Source organism: Cannabis sativa, chromosome X (genome assembly GCF_029168945.1).
Source record: "Cannabis sativa cultivar Pink pepper isolate KNU-18-1 chromosome X, ASM2916894v1, whole genome shotgun sequence".
Lineage (NCBI taxonomy): Eukaryota > Viridiplantae > Streptophyta > Magnoliopsida > Rosales > Cannabaceae > Cannabis > Cannabis sativa.
In genome coordinates, this window is record NC_083610.1 from 39,574,805 (window position 1) to 39,599,584 (window position 24,780).

Genomic DNA, 24,780 nt, shown 5'->3' on the forward strand with positions numbered 1-24,780 from the left:
CTGAGTGATATGCCACACCCTTTAGTACTTTCCCGTGCCCGTGTTGGTATCACTGTATCGTACTCACAACAACAATACTCACTATACCAATGCACTCTATAACATATTCATACAAGTGTTGGTAGTGCAAATCATAATTTAAGCATGCATATACAAACACATATACACACATTCAAATAATCACATCACATATTATATTCAGTTCTTACCTGTTTTCCGAATTCAAGTGTGCTGGCCGACCTGAACGGAAATCTCGTGCTAGATGGATGCCCTAATCACATTTTGAAACCGGGTAAGTGTCATGATTAAAACCCTAATCCCGGGAAACCCAAAACCCAAAACCCTAGGTTCTGCTATGCTCCTAATGGGTTATTCTAACTCTGGAAATGGGGAAACACCCAACCGAGGCATCGAAATGGCAAAAATTGAGAAAATGAAAGGCCCGGGGAACCCTGCCAAAACCGGCTAGCCGGTTTTTGTGGCACTGCAAACCGGCTAGCCGGTTTGCACCAGGTTTCCCAAAACCTTCATTTCTTGCTCAATTTTCCTCCAAATGCAATGAAACCTTCCAGAGCTCCTATACAATGCATAAACAATATAATCCAGCCAGTATTTCACAAAACAAATCACTAAATCTCACTTTTCCATTAAAGCTCAAAGCTTTGAACTCAATGTTCAAAGGCATAAAACTTACAATCAACCTCAAAACCAGCTGCAAAATGCTAAAATTAACTCAAAGAAACCCTAAAATTTGAACCCTAAACCTAACTAAACCTAACAGCCCCTCAATTTCAAAATCACCATTTCAACCTAACTTAAAAGCTTGAAAACTAAGAAGGGTTCCATTGAAACTTACCTTAGGTTGATTTCCCCCTTTGGATTCCTTGCTGAAACTCAATAATCAACAGCAAACCCACCTTGGTTTGTTCCAGCCGAAAGCAAGAGAGAGAGGTTCAAGAGAAAACTCTAATTCCAATTTTTTCTTTTTCTTGATTTTTCTTCAAATGAGATAAAAGGATTTTAATTAATCCTTTGCTGAAAACTAACTTGCAAGGTGTCATTCACTAAGGGCAGCCACCTATTCATTACCAAATAAAAATGACTAAAAGGCCCTTTAGGTTATAACTTGGGTATTTGTAAAGCTAGGGGTAAAATGGTCAAAATCCATTACCCCGCTCAATCCCGATAATTTATTTTCTCAAACAAATATTTCCCACTAAGAAATAAGGTTCTAAACTTACCCATGTGATCAATCTAGTCATCCATCGCATTTTCCGTTGTCGCCGAGCAAAAATTACAAAAATAACATATTTCACATATAAGCTAAATAATACCCCTAGAGTTTAATAAAATCTCTGAAATTGAGAAATTATAACTCTAATATTTATTTCTAAATATTGGGGTCCACAATTAAATTAATTCACAAATAATAATAAAATAATAAAAATTAGTGCTAATTACTTTTACTAATCCAATTTACTAAGGCGGTCATTACACAAATTAACTTCTATTTGTTTTATATGATGGTTTACACAATAGTTACAGTAGGCATCATACACGTTTTCAAATTTTTTTAAATAATTTACAGCATAAAAAATAAAATTTAAAATGTTCAGGTACACGCTGTGGTTATGAGTATTCGTAACCACAAGATTGACAATTCAAGAGCTCAACTTGAAGCCAAATCCTTCCTTTGCCTAGACAAGATGAGCTCCCCCATCTCCTCGAAAGGGTGAGGCCAAGTGCTCCCTCAACCTATAGAAGACAAGTTGAGCTATCCCTTGTCCTTGAAAATGAGGCCAAGTCTTCCCTAGTTCAAGTCATTTTTTTGGCTTAGATAACGGATGCTCATCCTTTGTCCTAAAAGGGTGAGACGAAGTCTTCCTTCAGCTTAGACAAGATAAAGTTTAAGTCCTCCTTTGGCCTAAACAAGATGAGCTTCTCCTTGGCCCTAAAAGGGTGAGGTTAAGTCCTCCTTTATTCTAAAGAAGACAAGTTTAGGTCCTCCATTGGCGAAGACAAGGTGAGCTCCTACTTGGCCTAGAAAGGATAAGGCCAAGCCCTCCCTCAGCCTAGAGAAGATGAACTCATTCAAAAAGTGCAAGATTGAACCCCTTAGGTTTTAGAAAAGGGCGAGCTTAACACCTCAGGTGTGGGAAAGGGGGAGTTTAACTCATTTAAGCCTTGAAAGAGGAAACCCAACACTCACATCTTATAAGAGACATATCCACATCAACTCAATGGTTAGAATAGAAGATGGTCCAAGACGAGTACAAACAAGTGTGAAGACTTTAGGGGTATAACCTACGTGCATATACTAGCAAGATAGTGGACGTACGAAGTCAAACATTGTTGAGAAACGTACTAGACTAGGACAACAAAGAGTACCAGGCCACACCATACCATGACATTAACCCATCCGGGTCTAGGTTCGGGTATGATTTTGGATCTAGGATCCGAGTATGTGAGCAAAATATAAAATATAAATGTTAGACAAAAAAAATATTTTTGAAAATTGAAAACAACATTTTTATGTTTTCTATTTTCTAGTTTTTTAAAACTCAATTTTTGAAAAACAGTTTTTAAATTTTTTTTGCCAAACGACTCCTAATAGTTTTTAAAAACTATTTTCAGTTTTAAAAAACAGAAAACAGTTTTTAAACTGTAAAGCCAAACAACCAACTTTTCAATTTTTGAAATCCCTATTATTCATTCATAATTTTTTTTGACGTGGTGAACAAAGTCACACATGATTAACAATGCAGCACACCACAATCGGCGGTGGAGCCCCTCGAACCAGGATAGCTCATTGTCTAACCGAAGGGCATGTTTTGCCAAACCATGAGATGCGGAAAGCAAAACGCAAGCCACATAGGACAAAAATGCCCCCGGAAATATAGACAATAAAGCTATAAAGTATTTGAACACTACCCCATCACCTTGAAAAACACATTCTCTTTATTAATAGTTGTCGCCAGAGTTAGCGAGACTGAAAAAAACATCACAACACCAAACCAAAAAACACAGTTATATTAGAATGACAATCTTTAAAATAAAATCTAAGATACAAACTTAAAATTTAACACACAACCCAAATCACTAGCTCAAAATTACTAAAAAACTAAAAAACCAACAAAATTTCAAGAATAACTAGCCAATGGTATTACCCTTTGGCTAGTAACAACAAACTAACACCCTTATTAAAATTGCTAAAAATCAATAACAAACAGATTATATTTAAAATTAAAGCTTATCGACAAATTCTCTGTAAATATAGGCCCTCCACAAAACAACCTACAAAATAACAAAAATAAAACTTCATTACCAAATAATATAATGATAAAGAGTATGCGAAAGAAATGATGGTAAACCAATCCATATTAAAATTAAGAGCTTAAAAAGACTTAAAATACTTATCTGATAAAGTGAAAATGTTGTTGAAGTAGAAAACGAGAGCACAAAATGGATCAAATATCTTGTCCATCATATCACAAACCTATCCTAAACAAGTAGGAACAAGCCATAAAATGGCACAAAAACCATAAAAGGTACAAAAACTATAAAAAAACATCAAAAACATCAAAATATTATTCATTCTATTATGAAATATTAGTATTATGTAATATTATAATTTAGAAAAAGAAAATAGAGAAGAGATGAGAATTTTCTGAGTGTTTTATTCCAATAGGTGATCTCCTATTTATACACATACAAGAGTCAAATATTAAGAAACTAAGAGAAAGGGAAACTAAGAAAAATGAAATGTTGATTACATTAATGGTAATAAATAAAAGATTTGGACATCCACATAATTAATAATATTTATAACACTCCCCCTTGGATGTCCATAATAACTGCCTCATTAAAAATCTCGCCGAGAAAACCCAGTGGGACAAAACTCGGTCAAGGAAAAAAGAGTGTAGTATGAAATTGCTCCCCCTCATTTTGGCATTCATGGAGATCCTTTAATCGACGCATTCCAATCTTGTGAACCATCTTCTCAAAAGTTGATGTTGGTAATGACTTCGTGAGTAAGTCTGCAAGATTATTGCTTGATCGAATTTGTTGAACATCGATATCACCATTTTCTTGAAGATTGTGTGTAAAGAAGAATTTTGGTGAAATATGTTTAGTTCTGTCTCCTTTAATGTACCCTCCTTTAAGTTGAGCGATGCAAGCAACATTATCTTCATAGAGAATTGTTGGTACTTCTTTATTAGATGTTAATCCACATGTTCCTCGAATATGTTGTGTCATTGATCTTAACCAAACACATTCTCGACTTGCCTCGTGAATTGCAAGTATCTCAACATGATTTGAGGAAGTAGCCACCAGAGTTTGCTTTGTTGACCGCCAGGATATACCAGTGTCACTGCAAGTGAACAAATAGCCAGTTTGAGATCTGGCTTTATGTGGATCAGATAAATATCATGCATCTGCGTAGCCAATAAGTTGTGACCCACAATTATTAGAATAGAATAATCCTTTATCAATAGTACCCTAGAGATAGCGGAGTATGTGCTTAATCCCTTTCCAATGTCTATATGTCGGAGAAGAACTAAATCTTGCTAATAAATTGATAGAGAAAGCTATATCAAGTCTTGTACAATTAGCAAGATACATCAATGCTCCTATTGCACTAAGATATGGTACTTCTAGACCAAGGAGCTCTTCATGTTCTTCTCTAGGTCGAAAAGGATCTTTTTCTACATCAAGTGACCTAACTACCATTGGGCTACTCAATGGGTGTGATTTATCCATATAAAACCGTCTCAAAATCTTTTCAGTATAAGTTGACTCATGAATGAAAATTCTACATTTTAAATGCTCAATTTATAGACCAAGACAAAAATTTTTTTTTCCTAAATCTTTCATTTCGAACTCTTTCTTTAGATATTCCACAGCTTCTGAAAGTTTTTCAGGAGTTTCAATAATATTCAAATCATCAACATATGCAACAATGATAACAAACTCAGGACTTGAACTTTTTATAAAAACACATGGCAAATAGGATCATTTTTATATCATTCTTTTAATAAATATTTGTTGGGTTTTATGCCGTAAATAAAACTCATTTCAATATAATTAGATTTACTTATTAATAAAGATCAGAAATAACATTTAATGTTGCATGGTTCATATGATTTATTTCATGATTATAAGTATATAATGTATGAATTCTATTTAAGTCCAGAACATATGAATTTATTAACGATTATAGTGTTGTCAACACAGTGGAATATAATCTTAATTATATGTTCGAAAGTTTATTCCCTGATTTGTCAGTTCACTGGATTTAGACTGACATGATAATCAGCGATAGGTATTCTTACACCTTGGATACGTGTTATGTCCTTTCCAGGACATTGGCAAAATTTACCAGTATCGGATGTATGGAGTATACATCGGAAGGGACCGATATTGAACTTTGATTAGATATATTAAAATTTACCGTAATATCTATTCAATTCAATATCACCTGTTGATCCTAGATCAAATGATCTTAATCCTAATATGATTAGGTTCGATCTCAAGAGTATTATACATGTTCTTTGATTTGTTAGTTAAGCCTACTTTTGAGTCAGGGTGATACGTACATTTTGGGAACATGATAGTATAATTGAGTGGGAGCGCTAACATAAATATGGAATCTATAACTTCTATAGGAATTTAGAAGTGAAACGATGATATCCTTCGAGCTTGGCTAAACAGAGATAAATGGTGGAGATCTCATTTCACTTCGCTGAAATATCATTTATACGGAGATAAGTGTTTTAAGGATAAAATACATTGAAGGTGTAACAGTAACTTAGTGCCTATTCAATGTAGATCATCTATTAGAGGATCATTGATCAAATTAGGATTATAACAATGGATAACTAATGACGTTTCTATATCGTGGAACATATAGAGTGTTCTATATACTGAGAGTGCAATTCTAAGTTCTATGCGTGGATTCAACGAAGAATTAATCAGTCAGTGAATTTAAGATATAAATTCTTGATCTGCTTATTGGAAGCTCGGATATATAGACCCATGGTCCCCATACTAGTTGAGACCATACTACTTGTAAGACTCAGTTAATTGATTTTGATTAATCAATTATAATTCTAAAGTTAGACTATGTCTAGTTTATGAATTTTCACTAAGCAAGGGCGAAATTGTAAAGAAAAGAGAATTCTAGGTTTATTTATTAATTAAGAGACTTTATATGTCTAATTAATAAATATATTAAATGATAATATTATTTAATAATTAATTTTTAGTTATTAAATAATTAGAATTGGCATTTAAATTGTTGAATTGGAAAATTGGCGTTTTTGAGAAAATTAGATACAAAAATGATAAAATAGCAAAATTGCATAAGTGAGGCCCATTATCCAAAGCCCATGGCCGGCCACACTTATAGGGTTTTATCATTTATTTCATTATTTTAATGCCAAATAATTCTAACTTAAACCTAGGTGGTTACCTATAAATAGATAGTGATGGCTCTCATTCACACTTAATTCTGTCAGATGAAAACTGAGCCTCCTATTCTTTTCTCTATAGGCCGAACCACTTCCCTTCTTCTTTTCTTCTCTAAATTTCAAAATCCTTGAGTGAATGAGTGAGTGCCCACACACATCAAGTGGTATCTCAATCATAGTGTGTAAGACTGTGGAAAATCAACCAACAAGAAGGAGATTCAGCATCAAAGGAAGGAGAGAAAGAGATCCAGGTTCAGATCTTGGTGATGCTCTGCTACAGAAAGGAATCAAGGGCTAGAGATCTGAACGGAAGGAGTCATTATATTCCGCTGCACCCAATGTAAGGTTTACTAAACTTTATATGTGTTTATTTCATTGTTTTTAGGATGTTAATGAAACATACTTGTTAGTAAATCTAGATCCTAGTAAAATATATCCAACAATATTCACTAAGTCGATTGTACCACACGCGTCTTGATTATTTTAATCCATACAATGATCTTTGTAATTTAATTGAGCACATTTCTCGATTGGTTGAATTATATGCATCAGGCATCTTAAATCCTTCAGGGATCTTCATGTAAATATCACTATCTAGTGATCCATATAAATAAGCTGTGACTACATCCATTAATCGCATATCGAGTTTTTCACTCACAGCCAGGCTAACCAAATATCTTAATGTTATTGCATCCACCACAGGAGAATATGTCTCCTCATAATCAATACCTGGCCTTTGAGAAAAACTTTGAGCTACAAGTCTTGCTTTGTATCTCACAACTTTATTTTTCTCATTTCTTTTACGTAAACATACCCATTTGTATCCAACGGGTTTCACACCTTCAGGTGTTTGGACTATAGGTCCAAATACTTTGCGTTTAGCAAGTGAATTCAATTCTGCTTGAATTGCTTCTTTCCATTTTGGCCAGTCTTTTCTATTTTGACATTCTTTGATAGATTTAGGTTCAAGATCCTCGCTTTCATTTACAATTTCTAGTGCTACATTATAAGCAAAAATATTGTCGACAATTACTTCGAGTCGATTCCATTCTTTTCCTGTATTGACATAATTTATTGAGATCTCATTATTTCTAATATTTTCAAGTACCTGAATCTCTTCAAGAGATTTGTTTATGTCAACATCTTCCTCGAAATTTTCAGCCTCTTCATTAGGGCCATCTTGATTATTTGCTCCCTTTCTTTTTCGATGATTTTTATCTTTGGAACCGACTGGTCTACCACGTTTCAAACGTGCTTTAGAATCATTAATTAATTGTTCTTCTGGGACTTCAATTCGAATTGGAGCATTTTCAGCTGGAATATGTGATTTGGTTATTTTCTTTGGGTCAGTGAATGCATCTGGTAATTGATTTGCAATATTTTGCAAATGAATTATTCTTTGAACTTCAAGTTCACATTGATTTGTACGAGGATCAAATTGAGATAATGATTGTGCATTCCATATAATTTCTTTTTCCAGCTGTTTCTTTTCCCCTCCCCCTAAAGCTGGGAAACTTGTCTCATCAAAATGACAATCAGCAAAACGTGCTATAAATATATCTCCAGTTGTGGGTTCGAGATATTTAATGATAGATGGAGATTCATACCCAACATATATTCCCAGCCTCCTTTGAGGACCCATCTTTGTTCGTTGTGGTGGAGCAATCAGAACATATACTTACAACCAAAGATTCTTAGATGGGAAATATTTGGCTCCTGACCAAAAGCCAATTGTAGTGGGGAGAATTTGTGATATGATGTTGGCCTAATGCGTACAAGTGCCGCAGCATGTAAAATAGCATGTCCCCAAGCTATAATTGGGAGTTTTGTTCTCATAAGTAATGGTCTTGCGATTAATTGGAGGCGCTTAATAAATGATTCTGCTAGACCATTTTGTGTATGTACATGAGCAACAGGATGTTCAACATTTATCCCTATTGACATACAATAATCATTAAAAGCCTGTGATGTAAATTCACCAGTATTATCAAGGCGGATTGTCTTGATTGCATAGTCTGGGAATTGTGCTCGTAATCGGATTATTTGAGCAAGCAATCTTGCAAATGCTACATTACGAGTAGATAATAAGCAAACATGTGTTGATGCATCTATCAATACCATAAAATATCTGAATGGTCCTCATGGTGGGCAAATAGGCCCACATATGTCGCCATGAATTCGTTCAAGAAATCCAGGGGATTCAATTCCAACCTTTACCGGTGAGGGCTTAATGATTAACTTTCCTTGAGAACAAGCAGCACATGAGAACTCACTGGATAAAAGAATCTTTTGGTTCTTCAATGGATGACCATGTGAGTTCTCTATTATTCTACGCATCATAATTGAACCGGGATGGCCTAACCGGTCATGCCAAATAACAAATAAATTTTTCTGGTTTGTGAACTTCTCGTTCACAATAACATGAGTTTCTATTGTACTTATACGTGTAACGTACAAACCTGAAGACAAACCAGGAAATTTTTCTAATATGCATTTTTTTCTTGAAACAATAGATGTAATGCAAAGATATTCAAAATTATTTTCATCTATTGTCTCAATATGATATCCATTACGACGTATATCTTTGAAACTCAACAGATTCCTTTTTGATTTGGTGGATAATAAGGCATCATCTATAATAATTTTTGTTCCTCTAGGCATCAATATAATGGCTCTTCCGAAGCCTTCAATTAAATTTGCAGTGCCTGATATTGTATTAATATTTGCCTTCATTCTTGATAAATTTGAAAAATATTTATCACTTCTAAGTATTGTATGAGTGGTTGCGCTATCCACCAAACACATATCATCACCATTATTTGTAGAATCATGTATAGAATGACAAATGTCCATTACTTCATTAACCAAACAAAAAAACATAATAAGTTCAAAATATAAATGCTTAAATAATAAAAGTTCATTACATAAACATGCCAAATAAAATAAACACCTTAAAGTAAATAAATGATAATAATAATAAAAAAAAAACATAACAAAGAAAAGTGACTAATTGTGGACATTCTCATCTCCATTATTGATATTCATATTGTCATTAATGAGATCTTCATTAAAAAAAATCTGCAACATCTAAGTGCGTAATATCCAAAGGCTCTTTGAGAAAACCATCATCTTGATAGGCAAAATTTGCTTCTATTTTCTGCTTTCCTTTCACAGATGCTTGATAAATATCAGCAAGGTGTTTTGCCGTACGACAGGAACGTGCCCAGTGTCCTTTTATTCCACATCTGGAACATAAATTTTCAGAATTTCTATGATTATTATTTTGAGGACCTTTTCCCTTGTTCTCAGTAGTTGTGCTTTTCATTGGAGTATATGATTTTTATTTTAGCCATTACGATACCAAACATTACTTCGACCGCGATCGCGACCACGAACGCGACTTTGATTATGGTCACGACTACGTCTATTACTTCGATTATGATCACGACTACGACTATGATTATGATTTTCAGCAATTGTATCATTCACTTCAGGGAATGGAGCAGACCCAGTTGGGCGAGATTCATGATTTTTCATTAAAAGTTTATTATTCTGCTCAGCTACTAGAAGACATGAAATCAATTCTGAATATTTTTTAAAATTTCGCTCTCTATATTGCTGCTGCAGGAGCACATTAGAGGCATGAAAAGTAGTATATGTTTTTTCTAACATTTCATAGTCAGTAACTTTTTCTCCACACAACATTAATTTAGAAGTGATATTAAACATTGCAGAGTTATAATCACTTACTGATTTAAAATCTTGCAACCTCAGGTGCAACCAATCATTCTTAGCCTTTGGCAATATGGCAGTTTTTTGATGGTCATATCTTTCTTTCAAATTTTTCCAAAGCACAAGAGGATCTTTTACGGTTAAATATTCAGATTTTAACCCCTCATGGAGATGATGGCGAAGGAAAATCATAGCTTTGGCCTTATTTTGTTTTGTTTCAGTATTTTGATCTTTGATGGTGTCTCCAAGACCCATAGCATCTAAATGGATTTCAGCATCAAGAATCCATGATAAATAGTTTTTTCCAGAAATATCAAGTGCCACAAAGTCAAGTTTTGCAAGGTTTGCCATGAAGAAAACTATATAATATAAAGTGTAAATTATTAGACATATACATAAATTTTGAAAAAAAAAATACAACAAAATATAGTACAATACTAAAATATAGAATAAGATAATAAAATTAAACAATATAATATGATAAACAAATCAACACACATATATAATATATAGGCATCTATATAGATATATATAAGCATAGACATATATTGTATAAACTAGCAAAAAGCGACGTGCGAGGCACGTATACTAAATTTTATGCTAGTTTTTTTTTTCTATGTTATTTGAAAGTGATACAATTAAAAATTAAAGAAAAAATATTATTAGTTATTAGGTGAGATTATTATTATGTGTATAGGAAGAAATCACAAATTAATTAATCTTATAATCTTAACTTTAATCAAATAGGGTTCTAGATATATGAACAATAAATAATCACGTAAAAATCAAAATAATTATTTGAATAAAGAATTCAATATACACAGTTATATATATATATATGAATCCCATTAATAAAAAATAATTATTCAATATATGAACAATAATTTGTCACGCTATATGTTTTCTTATAAAGAAATCCACCTCCTCATAGTCAAAAATAAATAATACATGTAATACAGATCTTTGTAATAGAGTACCTAAAAGATACAAAACTTCAGTTACCATAATCGGAAAAGGTTTAAGTGAACTAAATAATGACTAAGAAGATCTAAATTACAAAATGAAAATAACATGTCTATATGAGTATAATTTTTTTGCTATATGAGCATGATTGATCTAAGAGAAAATAGATAAACATATAAATATACTTAATATTAATTTTGACAAAGAAACAATTCAATTATAAATAATTCTAAATATCAGCTTGACAATTTCAATACACTAATTACTCATTAAATAACCATAATGTATACATCATGATAATTTTATTTTATTTGATATCAAATGATAGAGATTATTGAGGTTTTCAGCCATGGAAAACACACTATGATTAAAAAGTAATGCTCATTAATTGTATATTTCAAAGAAACCCAAATTTCCATGAATGTCCCTAATAAGATATAAACAATAAAATTGTAAATTAAAAAAAAAAAGTAGCAAAATTTCAGTTAATATAAGAAATAGAACAAATTTCCTATTGATTACAACTTTTTCCAGACCTTCAGGAAAAGCATGAAAATAAAGGCTCGAATGGTACGATCCCTCCATCACCCCATAATGAAAGGGGTGATCTCGTAGTTCTTGGTCTGTGAAGATATGTTGTTAGGTGCTCCGTTTTATTTTCCCATTGAGGCCGAACCTACACAAAAATATGAATAAATTAGCATCATCAACAAAAGGAAAATTAAAGTGAAAAGACTTAATAATTACGTGACAAATAATTATTAATTGAATTAAAAAGTTAAGATTATAAGATTAATTCAAATTATTGTTCATATACTGATTAATACCATTAATAAAAAATAATTCAATATATGAGCCCTATTTGATTTAGCAATAATCAAATAAGGTTAGAAATAAGGTAATTAAAGAAAATCTAGAACTTTTTTTTTTTTTTTAGATTTAATGGGATTTATTTTATTATATATAAATAAGAAGTGACCTATGAATTTCTCATAAACTATTTTATTTTTAATATATAAAAAAAGTCACCCATGAATTTCTCATAAACCAAGAATTTTGTTATATAGGCACACTCTATATAGAATAGATATTGATTCATTACAAAATAAATAAAAGAATAAAAAATGGCTAACTCGAATGTGTTTCAGTCAGATGAATATATATATATATACATATATATATTTAGTGTATCATGACTTTGAAGCAATTCGAAATCACATATAAAAAAAATATTATCATACCTTGGTTAGAGGCTCGTACTGATAACGTATTAAGAAATATTAGTTTCATGTAATATTATAATTTAGAGAAAGAAAATAGAGAAGAGATGAGAATTTTCTGAGTGTTTTATTACAATAGGTGATCTTCTATTTATACACATATAAGAGTCAAATATTAAGAAACTAAGAGAAAGGGAAACTAAGAAAAAGGAAATGTTGATTACATTAATGGTAATAAATAAAAAATTTGGACATCCACATAATTAATAATATTTATAGCACATTCATAAATTTATATCATTTATAAATATGTAATATTAAGCCTAGATATTTTTAGATTTTGATAAGTAACTACATCTTTTCTCTTATAAGTCTTAAATTTATTTTTTTCAGCTGAACTAATTAATCAAATTGAGCAATTTTTTTATTTTAGAAAACCTTTCATTCAATTAGTGTAAGAAAATAAAGAAGTGATTACTAAATAGATGAGTAGATACAATAAATATTAAATAAATTAAATATATTTTTTAATATTCCATATTTTTTTTTTTATCGATTGAATCTATATTCAAAACACTTTGAATCCAAACATACAGAAAAAAATAATAATAGATGTTATAGAAAACACATAAATAAGAAATGGTAAAAAAAAGGGCTATTTTTAAAAATACAAATACAGGAAAAGTTCTAATCAAGTTTACGGTCTTTTATCTTTTAATGCAAGAATGAATAAGCAATTTTTTTTTTTTTTTAATTTGATCCAGATTTCTTGCAACTGTAGTCCAACAACCTCCATCTTTACTGGCAATTAAAATCCAGCGACCTCCATCTGCAATGCGATCTTTCATTCGTAAATGGTCAATTCCTTCCGTACAATCTAAATCACTATTCTCATCTCTGTAATTCCTAGGTGGTTGTATTCTTTGTTTTTGTTTTGATTATTTGAAAATTTAACTCTAGTGAACCTTTGCTTCTGGTGCTATTTCCATTACTGGAACACTCATAAGCCCAGCAACATTGTAGCAATAAGGGTATAGTTTATTAAAGTTGTAGTATCAAAATTGGGAAGGTAATATACAATGTTATTTATATACATTGTCTATTATAGAATTGGAAATTCAAATAATGTAACGTAAAACTGTAAAAAAAATATTAAACTTCCGTATAATTGGTAATTTCCAACAAAAAAAAAAAAAGAAAAATAAAAATTGCTACGTACTTGCACATTAAAAAAAAAACTGTTAAGTCTTTACAAAAATAAAAATAATAAAAATATTAATTTAACAAAAACTGTTACATGTATAACATACATGTGGCTTCAATATTAAAAAAAGATAATTGAGAAAAATTTAATACAACACTCTTATCATAAATAAATAAATTATAGCCATTTGAAAATCAAGAGTTATAAATTATAAAATGCCCTTATATAATAAGAGCAAAAGTGATGCTCTCATATGAATACCCGAGACACGTAAATATTAATTTTATTTAAAATTTAGTTATTTATTTAAAAAATTACAAGAATTACAATAATAATAATTTATATTTGTTCAATTAAGAAAAACAATAATAATTATATGAATACATATTTATTCTTTTATTCCAATAGAGAGAGAGAATGCACAAATAAATGTGAAACTAAAATCTATGCTTTCTGAGCCAAATATATATTGGGAAGAAAATAAAGAAAAAAAAAAGTGGGGGTGGGGGAACAAGAGAATTACATTACATGATAAGCTAGCTGATAACACTCATACATCAGACACTTATATAGGGTGTTATTACATGGATAATTATGTTAGACTATAATCTAACAATCTTTGAAGTTGTTACAAAGGATATATTAGACTATAATCTAACTTCATCAACTTGTAGTAGTTAGAGGAAAGAAGATGAATCCTTGTTTATATTCCCACTTTAAGGTCAATTTTTTCTTTTTATTTTTTTCCTCTTTCTGTCAACTGCATTCATTCGCATTCTCATTCTCATTTCAAATTCTCCGATCGGAAAGAACGATTCAGGAAATAATTTTTTTTTTTTAAAAAAACAACCGGAATAGGTTTCAATAAATAGCAAACAAGATTGATTATACAATTTTTACAAGCCTTATTACAGTTCCCTGAATCAGAATCATTACTTACCGCTTGCATTAGTCCACTTATTTCGGAATCCTTGAGATTTGCATCTACCTTTTCCAAACCATTCTTTAGTTCCTCAAGAGTGATCTGTCCACTATTATCGGCACCTATCATCTTAAACATCTCCTTCAAACCCGCAATTTCCTCTTCAGACAAGGTTTCTACAACAACCTGCAATGACACAACAATTGCAAGTCATGCACTAAAGAATAGAATACCCTAAACATAATCAAAATGTACATTTTTTCTCTATGGACATGGATCGTAGTATAATAATCGTACCTTAATTGCAATACATGCTTGTGCTTTGCAATAAATATAAATGGAAATAAAAAAGCTAACCAATAGTAATTTAATGAATGATTAACCTTATGTACACACCTTAAACTGCTATAATTATATAGTTTAGTTGACTGATAAATACTCACCCTAATGGCTATTTTCTTCAGCTTGTTAATAGTAGAGAATTGTTTCAAGCGCGATAAAATAGCGGAATCAAGAGGTTTGTCAGGAGCAACACCACCAACTTGAACCCAAGTGGCCTACGACATAATAGAAGCATTAAAACAAATATGTGAAGCCTAGTTTTAAGTTAGAAGAACATATTATTTGGAATGAAAAAAAAAAACTATAAGTCGTCATATTTTAAATGGGAAAAGCTACTACTAATGCTCAAATCACCACATTCTAGTTTATACCATTAGAATTTTTAAAAAGGAGGGTCAGAACTCTAGATCATTAAACAATTCATATTGCATATTTCTTTTACTTTATGATAAAAAAAAAGCTCCAAATCATGCCAGTGTCAAATGATATTGCTTATTTAGACTAAAAAGATGCATCTATACAATAGAAAAATAAAATGTATGAATATGGATGCTAAATAAATTAAGTCACCTGACATAATAATCAATCAAGACCATTAACTTACTAAGAACTTCATGGGTCGTAAGCCGCTTCTTAGGGTCCCTTACAAGCATTCTTCGAACAAGATCCTTTGCACTTTCAGATATGCTAGGCTATGGTTCAGAGATAAAATCGAGTTCTCCCCTTAAAACCTGCTCAAATATTCCTTGCTCCAATTCTGATTGATCCATTAAAAAGCAGGTACAATCGATATAAGTCCACAACTATGGATGATTAATGAATTTGTAAAACAACAAGATATGAAACATAAGATCCTTACCATCCCAAAATGGGGGCACTCCACTATGTAAAATATAAATGATTACCCCAGTGCTCCAAACATCACATTCTGGACCATAATGCTTCCGTAACACTTCTGGGGCGACATAGTAAGGACTACCGACCCATGTAGCGGAAAGGTCCATCTTCACTTTCTCTTTCGAACTATTTTGGTTTCCATCCACTTTCTTGCAATTTCCTTGACTGCATTTCCCATACACCAGATCATACCATTAGAGATAAGAAGAATGAAAAAAAAAACGTGAATATAGACATTTTCCTTACAGAGGAAATGTCAAGTATGTGAGAAAGGCTATTTACAATGCCATTTTGCAAAAATGCCCCATACATACCATTCTTTGCTTTTTCTCTAAACGTTGTTTCTCAGCATTTGCCTTCTCATATTCTCCATTCTCCAAATGTCGTTGGTCTGGTCTAAACCTGGAATCCGTAGGATATATAAGGGAAATTTGAATTAATATACTTACTAATACCTATAATTTTTTCCCGGAATCCAAAGTTATTAAAATTGGTTATGTATGACCACTTTTCCAATTTTCCTAAACTACCCCCCTCATTTGAATCAGCCTCTCTCTTCCTCTCTCTTCATCTCTCTCAGCCGAACCCCCTCTCTCAAAAACGCAGCCAGCCGAACCATCACTCAACGAACCAACCCTCAACCCCGACCCCGACCCCGAGCATTCCTTCGTCGAACTGAACCCCGGCCGAACGCTCAACCCCGACCCTCACTGAAATCTGAAGAAAAAAAAAAAAAAAACCCACAGCCGATGGTCGGACCTTGGGGTCCGATGGGGTCCGACCCAATCGGACCCATCGGACCCCAAGGTCCGACCATCGGGCCTCTCTCTTCCTCTCTCTCGAAATGCGAAGAAAAAAAAACCCACAGCCGATGGTCGGACCTTGGGGTCCGATGGGGTCCGACCAATCGGACCCATCGGACCCCAAGGTCCGACCATCGGGCCTCTCTCTTCCTCCCTCTGAAATCTGAAGAAAAAAAAAAAAACCCACAGCCGATATTGGTCGGACATTTTTGCAACAAAGTTTCACAAACAAAAAACACATCTAAATCAATCTTTAAACACTTACAAAAAAAAAAAAAGAAAAGAAAAAAAGAAAACCAAACACACCTTCGACATTTTTGCTTCGGGTTCGCCTGAGATTGGTCGCCGTGGTTGGTCGGGGTTGAGCTTCGACGGCGGTGGGTAGGTCGGGTTGAGCGTCGACGGAGATGGGTGGCTGTGAGAGGGATGGGTTGAACAATTTTTGGCTGTGATAGATGGGTATCGTGGGGGACGGTTCGGCTGAGCAAGAGGAAGAGAGAGGATGATTGTTTGAAATGTGAGGGGTAGTTTAGGAAAATTAGAAAAGTTGGCATATAGGAACAATTTTAATAACTATACATTTAGGGAAAAAATAAAATAGCATTTTAAGCATAGAATTTCAAATTTCTCATATATAAAATCGAAAGACATAATACATATTGTTGCCCCTGTCACCATTAACATAATACATGCTTTCATCCCACTTTCCAAATATTGTAGCAACTTTTTTCCCCATAAGATCTTCAGCAAATCCATGAACCTGTATTTGTATTACATCATCAGATAAGAACGAATCTGTTAAATATGGTAGAGAATTGAAGAGCTAGACTGAAACATATATACTAATAAGAAAATTGAAATCTAAACGTGAAACTAACATTAGAAATAGAATGGAGCAGAGAAAATGAAGCTGGGTAAGAATCACAATGTAATGATTTACTGTTGGTTTTCTTCTAATGAAACTTCAATTAAAAAGAAAAAAAATTCAAGGCTGCTAATGGCAAGTTTTAAAGGCTGCGAAAAGCCAAGACAAAAGAAAAAACCACCACAATGATCCACGTATATCCATATAATTTTAAACTGAATTAATAAGTTCACTGCAGAATCTTTAGCCATTGTTCATAAGTTCACTTACTAACAAACCAGAAGATAAAAAATTTCCCTAATAAATGTGATGTGAAACGATTAAAATCACTTTTGGTACATTCAAAATCCCAATAGATGATTTCCTAATGGGAAAAATTTCAACAATAACCCAGTTATCAAAATTTATTATTTCTTAATTTTCGGGTCCAAGTTCATGAATAAACATAACTCATGTTAATAAGTACCTCTATTCTTCATACATGAAGAAAGAAAGAAAGAAAAATCAGACACCCAAACACAGAGTCAAGCTAAGTAAAGGAAAATAAAAAGGTAGAAAGAGTACCCCACGAATAAGGTGAGGGGAAGTGAGAAGGCATTTGGCGCTCCATAGAGGATCGTTGAGGTCCGCGCCATGGCGTTCGAGCTCTGTGGCGAGTCCGCCGTCGATAACGGCGGCACCGCCGGACTTCCGGAGAAACTCCGTCATAAGAGATGTATCCATTCAACGATGAAACAAAGAGAATGCAAATGAGAAAGGAAATACAAACCCAATACGCCATTGTCGATCGAAGCTCTCTCTCTCTTTATTCTGCTGATTTTGTTTCTCTCTCTAGCTTCTGAGAAAAGCTTCTCTCCGAGCAAGTCCGATAATTTATGGTTATTGAGCAAAACAGTGGTAGTGTACCCTAGAGAGAAGAAATTAGCAAGATTGAAAGATAGGTCTTTTTGAATGGGGAAGCAAGTGTGAAATATGATATAAAATTAATAATACCTGTTCCGGCTATGACGAGGATCTTGGAAAAACCTATACCGGAGTGCAAAACCATAGCTGCGTTTGGTTGATCGTAAACCAAAGCAAGAGAATGCGATATACGGTTTGTAAGAGAGATATGTGACTAAGATATTTTTTTTTAATTTAAAAAAAAAATTATTTAATTTTTTGGGTTTATTTATTAACGGGAGATCAAACCTATTAATATCAGTTAAACCAAAAAATGAGGTATAAAGATAATTGAAAATATCCCTAAAATTTATGTTGTATTGTTTTAAGTTAGCTGAGTGAAAAAGGAGAGCAGATTCATATCATAGTCGTCGTGTATCCGAGTCTTTGCAGCAAACACACCCCTCCAACCCCAACCCCATATTCTCAACCTTCCTTCCTTCCTACGGTTTATTCTCTCTTTCAGGTATTTCTATCTCATTCTCTCTCTACTATCTGCTTTGCTTTTTCGAAATTTCTTTCTAGGGCTTCGCTTTCCTGCATTTATGCTTTCAATTCTCTGTTTATACCTGTGAAACACAAGTAATTTATAGGAAAACGATTCGTATCAGTATTAACTTTCAATTCTCTGTTTGTACGTGTGAAACTCAAGTAAATTCATTTGGTGCGTTGATTGGATTCGAAGTTTTGAAATATTTTTAGGGTATTAAGCTCATAAATTTATTTTGTTATAGCTTGTCATGTGCATTGTTGCTTTATTATTATTTATTTGTTTTCTATAATAATTTTCTCTGTTTTGTACTGAGTTATTTAGCAATTATCCTATTCTCTTTTTTTTTTCTTCTTCTTTTTTATATTAGTCAGGTTTGTCATAATTAGTTTATAACGTTTAGTTCAAAGATTTAGACATTGCATATATTATTGTGTAGATTTTGTTCTAATCTTTATGGTCCGAAATTTTGTTCTCAAATCTTTTTCTATGTGAAACGTAAGGGCCCGGGCCAAAGAAACTTCCATAATTTTCTGATTTTGGTTCAATAAAAGAGTTTCTGTATCTTTCATGTGAATCCCATTGCTATGGTATTTGTTCTTACATATATTTTAGGTTTGGGATAATTCTTTATCTTGGTTGTGATGAAGTGTTTGGTGACATCGAGAAACTTCTCTTTAAATAAAATATAGTTTATGGTGTTTCTAGACAATTTGAATTGTAATTATATTAACTACTCATAGTGGCAAATAAGTTACCTGGAACAAGTTTGTGTTGTTGATTGTTGAAATAATTTGTAGTTGTTTCAAATTTATTCAGGTATTTTAATAAAATAGGCAATGCTACATTGAATTGTTACCAATTAATAACCAGCAGAAGTTCTGAACCAAAATGGACAATGTTTCATTGATGGTTGTCTGTTTCCTGTGTATTTAGTATAGATAGGTTCAATTAAGATTACTGGTTTGATTTCATATATTGATGATACAAGTAGTATGATAGACTTTTGGTTGATGGTCTGGTTGGGTGTAATCTGATTTTGATGATAGTAGGATTAGAATTAGAATGTGTTGGGTGCTTCAGACTATCTCACTAAGTAAATACTATGTATAATCGTTGGATGCTATTTTGCATAAAGAAAGTCATTTTATTTTTATTAAAGATTGGTGTCGGTGGTGTTCTAGTACGTGTGTTATGTGTTATAGAGCAAAACAATCATATCGACTAAGTAAAGTATTTGGAATATAATATAAGATTATAAAAAAGTTTTGAAGTTATTGTTTTGTAGCTTGTCTTACTTTTTCAAGTACATAAATTTCTTGACATTTGGGGATGTTATAGTTGGTTTTCTTTTTGGAACTTGTTGTTATACAACTGACCATGAATTTGGGAACATCAGTGGCTGCTCCTCAAGGTCTATTCACAATGGTTGCTCATTTGATACTTATACTTAGTATGGTTGGCTATGCTGTGTGTTGCTAGTGATTGTCACCTGCACATTTAGGTAGTTTAGGGGTCTCCTCTCTAAGTAGTGTTTTGAGTGTCAAGGGAGTCAAAAGAGTGTGGACTATTGTATGGGTCAGATGAACAGCGTAGAGAGGTCTAACTGCCATGTCTGTCTTTAAGACAAAAGCTTTCTGTCTAGTGTTTTGAGGCTATAGTGAGTAGAAAATGAATAACAAAAGTTTTCTGTCTCTCTTTAAGCCAAAATGAAAAGTTTACTAACAAAGTAGAATGATTTAGCTTAATGGTTTGTACTGAGTTTAGCCTTGGTGGCGTTTTGTTTGGCCATACAGTAACAAGTCCATGCCTCAACTCTCTCTAATTGATTGGTCCCCATATCATACCAATCCAAGATTAAATTTTATGTATAGCTAGAATTATTACTTAGGGAAAGAACTTGGATAAGCGTAGCTGATTTTGTAAACATGTCATAAAGATATTAAGCTATAATATTGCTTTGTTATGATCTAAAATCATAGTAATTATTTGACGGTATCATAATTGTTAAAGAGCTTATTTGTTGTACTTAGATGGAAGCCATTTGCTTCCAAATTAAGTTACATAGTCGTATCGTATGTACACAATTCTAAAATGGCTTCTTTCACTATTCAGATCATATTTCTTCTTTGTGATGTCTTGTAATCCTGTTCAACTTTTTCTTTATCTTTTTGGTAAAGTTTCTAACATACATGTAAATGTGTCATGGACAGAGAAATTTAAATTAAAAAATGGGAGAAAGAAAGGTCCTGAACAAGTACTACCCACCAGATTTCGATCCATCAAAGCTCCCTCGGATTCGGAGGCCTAAGAACCAGCAAATTAAGGTTCGGATGATGCTTCCGATGAGTATCCGCTGCAACACGTGTGGTAATTACATCTACAAGGGTACGAAGTTCAATTCCCGCAAGGAAGACGTTGTTGGCGAGGTTTTCCTTTTCTCCATAAATATCCTTATGAACATTTTTAGTACATTTTTAGGGTTTAAGTTGATTTTTGCATGTGTTTGAGCCTCAACGAGTGAACACTTACTATATTGTTATGTCTTATTTTTGCAGACTTATTTGGGTATCCAAATATTTAGATTTTACTTCAAGTGCACTCGGTGCTCGGCTGAGCTTGCAATGAAAACAGACCCACAAAATTCAGATTATGTTGTGGAGTCTGGTGCCATGAGAAATTTTGAACCTTGGCGTGATGAGGATGAGGTTAATTTCTTGGAATTTTGTAGAAGTGATTATATCAATGATAAATTTTGATTTTCTTTTAGTTTTTCTCTTTCATTTTCTAATGAGATTTGTTTTCTCTTCAGCAAGTAGATAAGGAAAAACAAAAACGGGAATTAGAAGAAGTGGGGGATGCTATGAAATCTCTGGAGAACCGAACACTAGACTCCAAAAGAGAGATGGATATCATGGCTGCATTGGATGAGATGAAGTCCATGAAGGTAATTGTTCTTAAACTTTGAAGTTTCATAAGCAACTATGTGATATGTATTCTCTAATACTAATACAGATTTTCATGTTTTTTGCAGTCAAGACACGCTACTGTCAGTGTAGATGCAATGCTTGAGGCCCTGCAACATACCGCTGCTCAAAAGGTATGATAGAAAATCCAAGCTGCTAATACATGTTTTTATCCTCCTGAACGAAAACCCCCCTGACTTGTTATGATTAATATGGTGGCAGGAGAAGAAATTGGAGGAGGAGGATGAAGCACTAATAAAGTCAGTTGTTTTCCATGTAAGTATATCATATCGATCTTCTTTTTTTTTTTTTTTTTTTTAATTTGTAGGTAGCTTAGTTCTAATAACTTGTTTCTATTTCATGACACATTAACAGAATTCCAAAGATTTCATTTGGCGGATTGATGATAATGATAATGATGATGATGATGATGATGATCTTGACGATGACAACAATGGTACCGGTCTAATTCGTCCTCCAACTAACAGTATTGAGGCTTCGAGTGCCATTATGGTTTCCAATGGAGTTTCCAGAGGTAATTAACTCCATTTGATAATTCTTGAATTTGTAAGATTTTTCTTATTTCTTCTTTTAGAAAACAAACCATAGACCATGTTTTTGTTCTCCATACAATAATAATAATAATAATACCAATTTGAATTGTGTGTTTGTTATTTGTAGGAAAGCGAAAAGATCCTGAGGCTCCAATTAGACTTGTTACCAAGTCTTCAACAATCATAGTCAAGAAGTCAAAACTGGAGGAGAAAAAACCCGACGAGTGCAGTGGCAGCGTACTGCAGTCGTTGTGTCAAAATTATGGGAGTGATGACAGCGATTAGATGAGAAGATGAAACTTCGCAGCTGAAATTTTCAACCTTTCAAATTTTTGGCACCTGTTATTATTAGTCTGTTATAAAATTTGTTAAAATGTACATAATATACCACCCCTTTAATTTGTATCGGCCTTTTATACAGCATGGTTACCCAAGTCTGATTTCCAGCCCTTCCCAAAAATTTCTAATAAAGTAATATAAACATTTACGTGTTTACTCAGTTCAACTTATTTACTTTCTTCCAATATTAATTATGAACAATAAAATAATAATAAAAAGAACATTTTAAAGAAGAAAAATGTATTTTACTACTGTGATAGGTTTTTTTTTTTTTTGGGTGAATACTACTGTGATAATTGTAACTTGTATACCTGTAACTGATTGAGTTGAGATTAAACAAGGTTTATAATATTTACTAGAAAAGGTGTATAGATTATGCAGAAAATATAGTTCTCAATTGTTGTTAATATAATACCACTTTTTTGGAAATGCTAAAAAATGCAAATGTTTGTTGGAACCTTTTAGGCATTGAAGTGCCTTACTAAGATGGGATGGTTTTATTTTTTATTTTTAAAAAATAGCGTAAATATCTGATAGAATAACTGATACAATAATTATATAAGTTAAATTTTAGGTAAAAATCTACTTACTAAGATGAGTTAATTTGTTGTTCGAATTTTAGTCCTTGTGTTCCTTAACCCTAACCCTATGTTTGGCAAGGAAAGAAAGAGATTTAAGAGATAGAAAATTAGAATGAAGAAAATGAAAATATATTTCTATTTTTGTTGTTTGGTATATAAGAAGGAAAGAAAAGGTATATAATAAAATTATACTGTTATTCTTAACATTATTAATATAATAATTTTTTTGTAAAACTATTTTAGTAATTTTACTTTTATTTATTTGTTGGAGACTTTATCTTTCTTTCATTTTTCTCTCCTTTCTTTTGCGGTTTTACATAAATATGCTTTATTTATATTTTTACGATTTATATTTTTTTTTTTTTACAATTATACGAATTTAATTGTTTAAAAATACATTTTTAAAATTTCAAAATTATAAAAATATATATTTATAAGTAAAATTAAAAAGTGCAAAAAAAAATTAGAAAATAACAAAAAATCAACCTCATAACAACTATAAGTCAATTATAAAACAACAAAAAATAACGAGAAAATTAACCTAATGACTACTATAAATCAACTATAAATAAATTATAAAACAATTAAAAAAGAATATCGAACAACTTATTATTTTACTAGGAGTGTTCATGCAATAGTCAATCCAATCTAATCCAGATATGATTGGTTTAAAAAATCAAAGATCCACACTTGTGCGGATTGATAGGTAAAATTAACCAATCCAATCCAATCCACATATTTATATAAAATTTTAAAAAAATTATACATCCAATTACTATTTTATAAAATATAAAAAATAGTAATTTAAAAATCTAACACATATAATACAAATATATTTTAAAACTTAACCGATTAAATATATATTCCATTCTTATATATTATTTATTTATTTTTCTACATGCAATTTAAACAAAATTAAACATTTCCTTCTACATATAATTTTTTTTTCTTCTATTAAATTTTTTATTTTTTATTTGTTATTTTATTTATTTTAATTTATTATTAGAGGCATAAAATAACAATAATTTATTTTATTTTATTGTTAGTTATGTAAAAAAATATATTTTTTTAATAAATATCAAATAATTTAATATTGAAAAGTAACAAATTCAAAATAACCGATCTAATCCGCAGTTTTGTGGATTAGATTAATGCTATTGTGCAAATTAGATTGAATCAAAATATAAAATTAGCACAGTGCAGATCGGATGCACTATGAGTAAAATAGTGTGGATTGGGTTAGATGAACACCTTTAGTTTTTACTAACATATTTGTAATGCCCTACTAGATTAGGCACATTATCGTATTTTCTAATTATTGTACACTCCTTTGCTAATCAAAGGATTTATTAAAAAACATGAATAATTTAAACTTTTGTAAATAAACCTAAACTTAAAATAAATATATACAGATACATATTTTGGGATCCCGTTTAAAAAGTTACATTTGTTTACAAAATACTTGTACTACAAAAGTTATCACCTAGCGA

The 24,780-nt window shown here is 31.9% G+C and overlaps 3 protein-coding genes across 3 annotated transcripts; 1 reads left to right on the top strand and 2 right to left on the bottom strand.

The window, feature by feature from the left end:
• Positions 1-9,815: 9,815 nt before the first annotated feature.
• On the bottom strand, positions 9,816-16,868 carry LOC115720255 (calcium-dependent protein kinase 20-like). Its single transcript, XM_061106003.1, has 8 exons — positions 16,860-16,868; positions 16,382-16,467; positions 16,033-16,152; positions 15,759-15,915; positions 15,585-15,656; positions 14,955-15,068; positions 14,530-14,697; positions 9,816-10,091 (listed from the first exon to the last, which is right to left on the bottom strand). Exons 1-8 carry the CDS (start codon positions 16,866-16,868, stop codon positions 9,816-9,818), a joined length of 1,002 nt encoding a protein of 333 aa, XP_060961986.1.
• Positions 16,836-18,221, bottom strand: LOC133028985 (homocysteine S-methyltransferase 3-like). Its single transcript, XM_061106399.1, has 2 exons — positions 17,983-18,221; positions 16,836-17,313 (listed from the first exon to the last, which is right to left on the bottom strand). The coding sequence occupies exons 1-2, from the start codon at positions 18,139-18,141 to the stop codon at positions 17,182-17,184; spliced, it is 291 nt and encodes a 96-aa protein (XP_060962382.1). The 5' UTR covers positions 18,142-18,221; the 3' UTR covers positions 16,836-17,181.
• A 443-nt stretch (positions 18,222-18,664) lies between these two features.
• On the top strand, positions 18,665-22,948 carry LOC115710639 (uncharacterized). The gene is made up of 8 exons (XM_030638997.2): positions 18,665-18,826; positions 21,064-21,279; positions 21,409-21,558; positions 21,663-21,797; positions 21,885-21,950; positions 22,039-22,092; positions 22,192-22,351; positions 22,498-22,948. The coding sequence occupies exons 2-8, from the start codon at positions 21,082-21,084 to the stop codon at positions 22,653-22,655; spliced, it is 921 nt and encodes a 306-aa protein (XP_030494857.2). The 5' UTR covers positions 18,665-18,826; positions 21,064-21,081; the 3' UTR covers positions 22,656-22,948.
• The last annotated feature ends 1,832 nt before the right edge of the window (positions 22,949-24,780 follow it).